Here is a 12,255-nt window from a genome sequence, read left to right on the forward strand (position 1 = left end):
GTAAGAAGTTACCGCAAATTTGGTAGCACACAGCAACAGAAATTCATTGTCTCATGGTTCTGAAGGCCATGAAGTCAGTTTACTGAGTCTGAAATCAAGCTGTCAGCAAGGCTGTGCTACTTCCAGAAGCTCTTATGGGAGAACTCACTTCTTGCCTCTTCTGGCTTCTGGTGGCTGCCAGCATTCACTCCCATCTCTGTCTCTGTGGTCACACTTATTCTCCTCTTCTGTCTGTGGCACATCTTCCTCTGCCTCCCTCTTACAGGATACCTGTAACTGCATTTAGGGCCCAGTCATTTAAGCCAGGTTCATCTTCCCATATCAAGATCCTTGACTCGGTTACATCTGCAGGTGCTTTTTCCAAATAAGGTAACATTTACAGGTTCCAGGGATTAAGACCTGATATTTTTTTTTTTGGGGGGGGGGGCTACTATTCAGCCTGCTATAGGTAGTGTGAATGGATGCTTTCTTCCTTTAGTTTTTTTGTTTATTTTAAAGAGAGAGAGAGAGAGAGAGAGAGAGAGAGAACATGAGTGGGGGGAAGAGCAGAGAGAGAGGGAGAGAGAGAATCCTAAGCAGGGTCTGAACTGTCAGCACAGAGTGCTGCACAGGGTTCCAACTCATGGACTGTAAGATCATGACCGGAGATGAAATCAAGAGTCAGCAGTTTAACCAACTGAGCCACCCAGATGCCCCAATGGCTGCTTTCTAACTACAATCGCAGAGTTGAGTAATTTTATCAGAGTCCAGATAGTCATAAGCTTAAAATATTTACTATCTGGAGCTTTAAGAAAAGTTTGGTGGCCTGTGATGTAATTGAAGGCAAGCTACAGGTGTACCAGCATCACTCTGGGTGCCAGTTCTTGAGTTCTGTAGACTTCCCTTGTAGAATCTCCAGCAGGGGCTGGGATGATGGCAGTGCCCCACCGAGGATCACAAGCATTCATGCCTTGTGGACTGAGCATTTGTTTCTGGATGATCCTGATTGTCCACAAGGAGTGGTGGTAGAATCACAGGGAAGAAGTGAGTACAGTCCCACAGGGCATGGCTGCACATCATAGGTGCTACTGGCCTGGATGATGGGCAACAGACACAATGAAGAGAAGGGAGAGTGAGGAGGGGTTTAGAGGGAGGTGAAACCAAGCGGCAGGTGTCTTCCACCTGCTGAGAGGGAAGGTGAGAGACTGATGATTCAGAATGTGGAGATGGGATGTGAGAGCAAAGTATGAGATGGGAGTATGTAAGGTACTAGAGGTACTCCGTAGTAATAGTGATACCAGTGTTTTATTGTTGTTGCTGCTAGGTGAGATTGACCAAGAAGCTGCCTTTCTCCATTAGCGTTAGGGGCTTGTCTACCTTGTCAGGTAGTGAACCCCTGTCACTGCAGATGTTGAAACACAGGCTGAACAGCCCTTGGCAGGATCATGTGGCAGCGATTACGGGTAGAGGGGTTGGTAAGGCAACCTCCAAAGTCTTTGTAAGCTTGGATCTGAGTGTTTGCTGAACATGTGGGAGGACCTTGTGTGGAGGTCCTGAGGGCTGCTGGGCAGTGCTAGGCCCCTGACTTCTGCTGCTGCCCAGAGCCTGGCTGTAGGACATTGCCCACAGCCTCTATTGTTTACTTTCTACTCCCAAGTAGAGCTCAATCAGATCTTTTCTTCTTTAGGGCCCAGAGCTTCATCTAACCTGATGTCCTTCCTGTCCCCTGGGTCTCCTGCTAATCCTCCCATATCTCTTGTTCCCAAACTTCCTCTACCTGCAATGCTTTACCCACACTTTCTGCCATTTTGAGCCTCTGTTTTTCCCAAGTAAGTGCCCACTTTGCCTCCTCCAGGAGGCCTGCCTTGCTTTAGTGTAGAGCCTCTGAACACCATCCTGTTCTGCATCAGTTCAGGGTATATGAGTGCAGATACAGTAAACTCTGACATGGGGACCCTTGTTTGATTGTTCATGGCTTATTTTTTCCCATGTGAATTCAGTTGGAGCCCCGAGGCAGAGCTCAGCCAGCCCTAGAAAAAACCTTCCCAACTAGATAGAATTGTCCTAAGGGAGAACATAGAAACAATGTGCCAGGAAGACAGTCCAGCATGAGGCAGGTAGATGCTTCCCAGAGCAGGAGCGAGGGGGCTGGGGCTGTGCAGCTTGCTCCCTTGAACTGATGTGGGCTGACCAGCCTGGGGTGCGTCTTACTCATCTGCACGTGGTGCCAGGAGTTTTGGGCTTAGGGGACATTGTCTTCCCATGCCTGAGAAGGATGCTGAGGATGCTAGGGAGACAGCTGGCTGCATTAAAAACAAAAACAAAAAACAAAAACAAAACAAAAAAACCCAGAAACAAACCAATAAAGCCTCTTATATACTGAGCTTTTAAAAGACAAAACACAAGAATAAAACAAAACAAAGAAACCAGAATTAAATAATACAGTGTAGCAGCTGTATTTCTTTCTGAGAAGGAAGGTGGTGACCAGAGAAACGAACTGTCTCTTGTTCCTTTCCTCCTCTCCTCCTGCCCGCAGCATGGCCAGGGCAAAGGAAAGCGTGCTGCCATGGGAACGCACATTTGGAATAATCCAGTGCAGCCCAACAGCTTCTGTGTGTGGGCGTGTGCACGTGTGTGTGAGACAGGTTCTGTGGCTGTGCCTTAGGGAGCCTCTGTCATTCCAGCCTGGTGGTCCTGCTCTATACTCACAACCTGGGGGCTCCCCCTTTGCCCTCTCTGGCTTCCTCTGAGTGCATATGCCTCCCACTCACAAGCACCCATTTATGCCTTTTATCCAATCTGCTTGTATAGGGCTTATTTCACCCCTATTATCATTTTGTGCACTCACACCCTCCTTTTGGCCACCCCCTGATGTCTCTCTGCCTCCTGATCTCCCACCAGCAATGTTCTCTATGTTCCCAGGGAAATTTCATGCTGCCGTGGTACAGTCTTGTATCCTGGACCTGTGTCTCTCAAAGTATGTTCCATAAAACAGCAGTCCCACAAGATGGTCCTCAAAAAAATGAAAAGGGGTCCTATGCTTAAATAAGTTTGGGAAATGCATATTATAGCCACCTCATGGAGATTTGCTGTGTCCATTAAAGCACATGCCCATTAAACGCATGAAAGCATCTCCCAAACTACAGAATAACTTCATTCCCTTAAGGAAATCATGTGTATCCATTAACATCTTGCTAACTATTGTTACATGGGCCAGAATTTTGGTATGATGCCCTCAATGTATTTTTCTTCTCCCACCATCCCCCACCTTCCCCACTTGCCCTAACTGGAGCCTGATACCCCCTGAAAATTTTTGAGCAGCGTTGTTCCTCTGGCTCAGTCAGGGAAGCCCTAATGGTCCCTGCTTTTGGTCTTGCCTCTTCCCCAACCCTACCCTGCCCTGCCTCTCTGGAAGGGGATCAGTGCTACTTCTAGAACATCAGACTGTCCCCTCCCTCTTTATCCTCTTTATACCTGTCCTGTAGCTCCTGGCAACAAAGCCTCACATGTGCAGGCCCACGGCAGGAATGTGATGAGTAAAGGAATACCAGCACCTTTTCAAAACTTGGCTACTTGTGTCTCATACCCTCTGGGATCCACCTCCATAATGCACACTGACTTCAGCAGGGAGGATTCTCATTCTTCATCCCTGTGTATCACGCTCTGTAATTTCAGCACCATATCAACTATCCATCCAATCCTACACCTTCATGGCTTCTCAGCCTCCTTGGCACCAAAGTTTTCCACCTCCTTATTTTAGGCCATGAATATCTACGACCTTAACCCTTGATATGTGCATCCATGGACTTAGCCTCTTACCTTTGACCCTTTCTGGTGTTCTCCTATAAGTTGGGAAAGGATGGATTTCAGATGAGCAAAACATCTGTCCCCTCTTCTCTGGGAACTCATGATCCAGTAGGACATTTCCTACCTGCACTGGGCCCTCTCCACTTATGCATGCATTAGCTTTATTCTGCCTTCACTCAGGTTAGAACCTAACATAGATACGATGGCTAGACCTCCCAAAAGAGGTCTCACTGTGTCCCAGTTCCCTGCCTCATTCCTTTTAGCCTACCTCATACACAGTCCTGCTGTTCATTCTCTTGGGACACTGATCAGTGATGGTCTTCTCCCCTTTCTCCCAGCACCTCGAACCTATCCTGATCCTTGACAGGTGACCTCATTTGCTATTTCACCTAAAGTGTAGTGTCCCCCAGGCAGGCTGAATTTCTCCCACTCCTTCATTTATTTGTTTCCTCCCCCCTCTCTGAGTTGTATCAGCCTGCTTCAGAGAAGGGGACAGGACCCCTCTTCTTGCACCGGCTCTGAGGCCTTGTTCTACCCATTGTCCCACTCTTTCCAGCACAGTGATTCTCTTTCACTATGCCCCTTCCTCCTCTGCTTCCTACACACTTGCAAGGTCATCTCCTTTCTGAGAAACACCTGGCTGATCCTGCTGCCCCCTCTTGAATCCTTCTCCATGCTTACTGAAGGGACCGGGCTGCCCTGACCCAGGCTTTCTCCTTTCCCTCCCTCTCCTCTGCCATCTGGAACCTTCCCCAGCCATATTTATGAAACTCTTATTTCCAAGGGCAGAACTAGCTCTAGCTCAGGAAGGACAGTTCCAACAGTCCTACAAAGTCCGTAGTGAGTCTTTGCCAAACAAGCCAGTCTTGGCACTCCATGTTCTCATGGCTCTACTGTGTCTACGGAAAATCAGGAAGAAAGGCAACAACTGCAGTTAAAACCACCCAAGAGTGAAAATCCTTAGGATGGTTCATGGCTAGAGAGGAAGGTTGTGGGTACAAGAGATGCTCCCAGCTTTTGGGACGTAATGCCCCCGATTTCGAATCCAAGAGACCACCAAGGAGCCGATACCGATGCAAACGCACGAGGGTTTATTTGCAAGCTCGAGCTTGGGCCCGAGTATACCCGACACAGCGGAGCAGGGACTTGGACCCCTAGGTTAAGAGGCGTAGCAGTTTTATAGGGGCCAGTGGCCAATGAGATTGTAACACACACAGAAAGTTGCACATTCATGTCAGTCCACACGCAGGTGGCCAATTGAATTACAATTTACCCTATAGTAACTGTTTGAACTAGCCTATCACTCTGGTCAGAATTGACGCGCAAGTTTGGCGAGCAAAAGGCGGGGTTTACATTCTTTGGCAGTTAGGGGTTCCGCATTCCTAAATGAGCGGTTTCCAGTAAGGGTGTGCTCAGCGGCTTGACTAGGGTGGGGGAGTGTCTTAAGCAATAAGTAGGTCATGTGGGGGTTATACATGAGATGGTGGGTGTAGCACAAAATGGAATTAGTCTTGCTCTGCTTGTCCAGGGGTAGGGGATTTTTGTCAAATTCCTTGGGTCCCACAGGGAAACCTTCCATTTAATCCTCTGCTTCCTTTTCCTCATGTGGAAGGCAGTTGGGAAATGGGGATCATTTCCAAGGTAGATGAGTTGGGGTGGTTTTTCATACAAAGAACCAGGGCCCATGGTATGGAAGGTCTGGAGCTAGGGGCCCAGGTCCCACACTGTGGTGTGTCTACACAGATCGCCCTGCTGTGGGGCTGGAAGTGGGGGTGGTACTGCTGAAATGTTTTCTCATCAGGGCACGTCCCTCACTGGCCTGATCTTGTTTGATCCTTTTCTCTTCTCAGTCTTCCTATTTCCTCCTCAGGAGTATCCTGGAGTGGTTTAGGTTTTGTTTGTCGAGCTTCCCTTCTGTCTGTATGGCTTCTGGACCCCACAATCAGAGGGAAACATTATTCATGAACTCACACTTGGGTGGGGACTCTGGGAGGCTCTGCCTTTCCTTGAAGAGCTCCTTATTCAGAGGGCTGAGCTTTAAGCTTCTTTTCTAGTATTGGTGATGGCCATGCCACTTCCTCCCCCTTCTTGAATTGTATCCCCTTGTGGTCCCCACTCTGGAGGATGTCAGGCAGCTGCCTGGGATGTGTGCAAGAGTCTGTGATCATGACAGGGGTTTTCTGTGCATAATAACCAGTGCCTGTAAGGATGTACCTTAGCTTTGTCCTCTGTGACCCTCCTGAGAAACTTGGCCCTGCTTCCTAATCATAGCACCCATTAAAGGATAAATCTTTAAATCCTATAATAAATAGTGAAAAGAAAGTTTAGAAAAAAGAAGAAAAAGCAACCATGTAAAATCCCAGCTGTCTAATAGCAACAATGATCATCATTTCACTATACTCCTTCCTGCTTGTTTTAATGTGATATTTAGAAAACATTTATAATCATAGTGTGTACATATGCATTTGCCATGATTAAGACCTTGAGCATCCTTGTTTCTGATCAAGATTCCTGTACTCCTCTAGCAGGAGTGACAGGTGGTACCTCAGGCAGGCAGACAGGCAGGGGTGGAATCTTGACTGTGTAGAAAGCACTTAACATCTTTTCTATGAATCTGAAAATCTCCCAGCAGTGATGTCCTGGATGGATGCTTTAAGGGTTTCTCACTACAGTAGTCAGTTCATCTTAAGCACTTCTACCTCACAGAGGTCTGCAAAGAGAAGTGAATTGAAGGTTAAATTTTCAAAGACCATAACACATTCGATAGCTTGTTTTCTCAATGAGAGCAGTCACCACCACCTTCATTATCATCTCACAGTTGTGGAGAGCTTTATGTTTTAAAGTGCTTCCCCATCAGTCCTTGTGGCAACCCTGTAAGATGCTCATCATTATTTTCAGGTGCACTTTGCAAATGAGGTGTCAGAGAAGTCAAAAAGTCTTGCCCAAGGTTACACATGTTAGCTACACCCAAACTCCATACCCTTCACCTAACCAGTGACTGCATTTCTCCGGGCACCATATTTCTGCCTGTTTCATCCAGCACTCAGATGGAATTCTTTTTTCTGTGCAGCATGCTTTCCAGCTGGTTTTCTTAACCGCCCTCCTCTTCCTCCCTACAGGGGGCCGTGATAAGCGAGGTGGACCCATTCTGACCTTCCCTGCTCGCAGCAATCATGACAGAATAAGACAGGAAGACCTGCGGAAACTCGTGACCTATTTGGCCAGCGTGCCAAGGTAAGGTGAAGGGGAATATCCTGCCGGGGAGTGGGGAGCTGGGCTCGTGTGAGTGAGCTAGAATGAGCCTCCATCCCAGCCCGGGGAGTTGTTTCTGCCCTTGGAGTGGATTCTAATTATTCCTGGAACAATGTCACCCATTGTTCACCTTGTTCTCATCATTCCCATTGTTACTGCTGGGATCCATATGAATGGAGTAGGAGCCCTGGGCAGAGGTGAGGACCAGGACAGGCCCTGGAATGGAGACTCTGTGGCCTGAGGAAGAGGGTGGGAAGCTGCTGTTTTCCTTAGGGAAGTAGGAAGTTAGCTGAGTCCACCTTGGCTTGTGCAATGGATTGTTTTAAAAACTTACAGCTTGTGAATATGGTTTATGGCTTTTGGAGTTTGGGACAAATAACCCCACTTGAATCATACAGTTAGACTCAGCCCTCAGTCCAATCTAGATGACACATTTTCAGCAGGGTTAATATTGTCTCTAAGGAGGATGAAAATTGGTTCTTGGTGTGGGGGGTAGCAAAAACCTGTCCTTTTATGTATTAAGCACAGGTATATATACGGTACCTAAAAAGGTATACAATATATTCACGGCATTAAATTTTCATTGACTTGACAATTGAGGAAGGAAGCATAGAAAAGTTCTTTTGGGGCAGGGAACGATGATCATTTTAACAGGTTGAGAAACATTGGTTTCCAAGTGTTTCCTGGTGGTGCTGGCCATGGAGCTGGTGGAGAGAGACGTGTTGAGGCCATGGTCTGTATCTTTTAAGAAGGGAGAATAAAGGCCTTTGTAGACTCAGAGAATCACAGAATGTGAATGCTGGAAGAGCCCTGAGAAGCTGTCTAGGCAACTACATGTTGTGCTCTGCTTAGGAATTAGGGTCAGTAGGGATGAGAGCTGCTCACCGGGCATCAGTGTCAGTGGCTGGCCTAGAACTCTGCCTTCCTGACTCCTGATCCAGGGCTCTCCTGTCCTTGCACTTGGCCAGAGAGATTTCTGTTCTCTGCCACTTAATGGAGCTGGAGCCTGTCAAGTGTTTCTTGTGGCAAATGAGAAGTGGTACTTTGGGCCTTCAAAATCTTCTTGTCTCTGTGCATTTTATAGGAGAATTAGTAAATTATAGACAGGAGCTCCATATTCAGCTCCGCCTCTGCTAGGAGACCTTGGATAATTGTTTCAAGCGCTGATTAGTTCTTGAAGCAGGTGTCAAATGAGGCAAGCGCTAGATCTCGAAGTGCTATGAGGGAGACAAATGTAAAGGGATTGGTGGATGGTGATGGGCAGGTGGTAAAGGAGTTTTAAGAGCAGCCATCAAGTGCTTGGGAGGATATTGAATAGAATGGGGAGCCCTGAAGAGTCCCAGGCAGAAGGCTGTGAACAAATAGATGTTGAATAGTGTCTATTTTTTTTCTTTATGATATCCGCTGGAGACTGGAAAAAAAGATAAAAGGTCTTAAGTTCCAACAAAAGGGACTTGGGTTCTATGCAAAGAAGAACTTCTAAACTTGGAGTGCAAGAGTCTTTGGATGAGGAATAGACTAGAATATATTTTTTTTTCTTGGATGTCTTTGGAGAGAAGAAATATTCCCATCTGTCTCAGAGGCAAGGAGATGGACTAAATAACCCATGATTGATGTAGGTAATTTAGCAATTTAGTCATCTAAGGGCTAAGCAGTTTTAAAAGCACCTTTCCCAAGTATACTACTATCAGGCATAAAACCAGGCATTTTCTAAAGCAATTTACAAGAAAAGTTTTCACGGAGACCCATGATGAACTCTTAGTTCTTTCAGAGCCAGAAGAAATTGGGGTCCCAGGAGATACGAAAGGTGTATTTTTTTCCTTTCTGGTATGTTTTTCACATCCCTGCAGCTAATGTACACTTACCTTCTACAGAATAGAAGGTAAAAGAGTTTGAAGAACACTTTTCTTCATTCTGATTTGTTAAGCAAAGACAGGACAGAATAGATTGGAAGCAGTTAAAAGGAAAGATTTCTGCTGGGTGAAGGGGAATGAAACCCAAGAGGGGCTGAAAGGAAGGTCACAGATAAGGAGAAACAATACATTATCATTGAAGGAATATACTAGATGGTAGCTCTTTGCCTCTCAGAGGGTGGTCTCAGGCATTGCCCCTGAGAACAGAAGAGGTTCTTCACAGGTTCTGGCAGGTGGGGGGCAGGACTCCTGTTGCTGCCTTCAGTGGGAAGGATTTTCCTTGGAGTTCTGCCACCTCTGTCCCAAGGGCTCTTGTTCAGGAGGAGTGTGAGTACCTGGCAGGCTGCAGAGTTTACCAACTAGTCATGCCACTCATGTCCCCAAGTTCACATATGACTACTGTTGGAAGCAAAACCTGGAACAGAATTGTTCTAAAGACACTGAAGTCTAGGGAGGGAAACTGAAGAACTTAGTGGGTCAGATAATATTTGCCACTCTTCTGCTAACCACAGGTTTGGGAAAGAAGGGAAACTGTGAAAATGAATAGTTAGACAAGGTCAATGATACTGATGAGAAGAAATGATCTATTCTGGGTCATGGCCCAGGAAGCTAAAAGACAGGCTCCTTTTGGGGTGGAGTGTGCTCTACAGACTGGTGTAATCATCTGTAGGTGACATTTGACATTTATTTATTCATGCATTCATTCATTCTTTATTTATTTAACAAATATTTAGAGCCTCTGTATGCCAGGCTGACTGAGTGTTCATGGTGAGCAGGAAAAGATATTTTGGTAAAGTTAGGTAAAACCTGGATATTTCCCTACCTTGTACAAACCAGTAAGAATAAAGGGCAGTGCAATATATGACTGTGCTGGTAGCATAAGAGATGAGCTGGCTAAAAGAAGGCAGGCAAATAAGGACCAGTAAGTGATGAAAGAAGATCCTGAAATCTAAGGAATGAGTCATCTTGACGGCCATTTCTGGCACTATTCTAGAAAAGATGATTAAACAGATGGTTGTGGTAATTTATAAATGAATGGGAAGAAATAGTCCCACCATCCTCTGTGAAGGCCAGGCCACATCTGGACCACTGCATTCAACTCTGCAACACTGAACTCTGCCAGTCCATTTTTAAATTTAAAAAAAAAATTTTTTTAACGTTTATTTATTTTTGAGACAGAGAGAGACAAAGCATGAATGGGGGAGGGTCAGAGAGAGGGAGACACAGAATCTGAAACAGGCTCCAGGCTCTGAGCTGTCATCACAGAGCCCGACGCGGGGCTCGAACTCACGGACCGCGAGATCATGACCTGGGCCGAAGTCGGCCGCTTAACCGACTGAGCCACCCAGGCGCCCCCCATTTTTAAATTTTTAAAAAATTTTTTAAATGTTTATTTTATTTTTGAGACAGAGAGAGACAGAGCATGAACGGGGGAGGGTCAGAGAGAGAGGGAGACACAGAATCTGAAGCAGGCTCCAGGCTCCAGGATCCGAGCTTTCAGCACAGAGCCCGACGCGGGGCTCGAACTCAGACTGCGAGATCATGACCTGAGCCGAAGTCGGATGCTTAACCGACTGAGCCACCCAGGGGCCCCTTTTAAATTTTTTTTAAATGTTTATTTATTTTTGAGAGAGGGAGGGAAGGAGGGAGGGAGGGAGAGAGAGAGAGAGAGAGAGAGAGAGAGAGAGAGAGAGAATGAGTGGGGGAGGGGCAGAGAAACAGGGAGACAGAATCTAAAGCAGGTTCCAAGCTCTGACCTGTCAGCACAGAGCCAGCACGGGGCTCGAACTCATGAGTTGTAAGATCATGACCTAAGCTGAAGTCGGATGCTTAACTGGTTGAGCCACCCAGGTGCACCTCTGACAGTTCGTTTTAAGAATGCTGTTGACCACTTAGAGTATTGTCAGGGGAGCAGCGTATTGAAGAATCCACAAACTGGGTGTCTCTGTAGTTGAAGGATTGAAGGATGTTTTCTGGCAGGAATGAAAATGGAAGAACAGTGATTCCTGACTTCAGGTGTCAGGAGAGCTGTCCCAAAGAGGAAGGGGCAGGCATGGTCCCTGCTGCATCAATGGGTAGAAGTGAAGAAAGAACCTGCCCACCTGGGAGCTGTCCAGCAGTAATGCTGCTGCCCCTGGAGAAAGTGGGTGGGCTTTCTGTCAGCTGGAGACTGGGTGACCTTCTGTTAGGGATACTGTAGGAAGAATTCCTCCATTGGGCTGGAGGCTGGATTAGATCATTTCTAAGATTTCTTGCCCCAAATTTTGTGTTTCTATGATATTGGGGGAAAAATGCATCATAAAATCTAGAACCTCAAAACAGAGTACTATTACCCCCACTAACATACACGTCATTTCTCAGGCTCACTAAAAAAGTTAGGGCCTGGGATTTCACTTCAGATGATGTCTACATCTGAAATCCTGAGAGAACTGCTTTCTAGTTCCTTTGGACTCTGTGGGAATTTGGGGGCATCATGTGGGACCAAGGATCATCCTGGAGTGTGACAGTTTGGAACAGTCCTGCTTACTCTTTTGGGATCCATCTTGGCAGGAATTAAGTTTTTTCCAACTTCCCTTTTGTGCCTCTGATGGCTTTGAGCACCCATCTCCAGGATCTTCTCCATGCTTTCTGTCATCTTGTTTTGAGGAATCACAGACTAGCAGTGTGGGAAGGGGCCTGAAAAGTCTTCCGGTTCAACTTGCTAATAAGTCCACTTACTGAATTCAACAATGTTTGCCGAGTGCCTACTATGAGCCAGGGCCTGGATAGGCATCTTGGTGGGCTCTCGTGTTATCTTTTCTGACTGTCATCCATGCTATACTTAGCTAGCTTTTTTATCCTGCTCTGCTATCTGTTTGCAGCTACTTGTACATGAAAGGAGCAGAAGGCAAATACTCAGATACAATCAACTGATGAATTTTCCTAGAAATTGAGGGACAGGATAGAAAATGTAGCCTGAGAGTAAATAATTGCCCAGGCAGAGCTCACAGTGTGGATAATCTACTCACCGTGATTATTGAGAGTTGAACAAATGCTTGAAATAGGAAATTCTAAGTATCTAGTAAAAAAAAAAAAACCTGGATTATTTTATTGCATTGAATTTCTCCTCTTCATCGTCCTTGTTATCCTGCTTTGTCATGACCATCTTTCTGCTACTTCTAAGGGCACTGATTGTTAGCCCTTTGATGTGTCTGCCACTTAATTCTGCTCTTAGCAGGGCAGCTGAGATGTTAAGTGTTCTGGCAAGAATTGCAGATATCATACTGGTGAGGAGAGATGACAAGAAATTAAGATGGGATATTCT

The 12,255-nt window shown here is 46.2% G+C and overlaps 1 protein-coding gene across 5 annotated transcripts in view; it reads left to right on the plus strand.

Annotated features, from left to right (window-relative positions):
- The window catches only part of KALRN (kalirin RhoGEF kinase), a 520,685-nt gene that overhangs the window by 50,694 nt on the left and 457,736 nt on the right, over positions 1 to 12,255 (plus strand). For all 5 annotated transcript variants that reach the window (XM_042998400.1, XM_042998401.1, XM_042998403.1 and 2 more), the window contains one exon: positions 6,906 to 7,020. In XM_042998400.1, coding sequence (XP_042854334.1) covers positions 6,906 to 7,020 — 115 coding nt within the window. The remainder of the gene's footprint in view (positions 1 to 6,905; positions 7,021 to 12,255) is intronic.

The sequence above is a fragment of the Panthera tigris genome, chromosome C2 (assembly GCF_018350195.1).
Source record: "Panthera tigris isolate Pti1 chromosome C2, P.tigris_Pti1_mat1.1, whole genome shotgun sequence".
Taxonomy (NCBI): domain Eukaryota; kingdom Metazoa; phylum Chordata; class Mammalia; order Carnivora; family Felidae; genus Panthera; species Panthera tigris.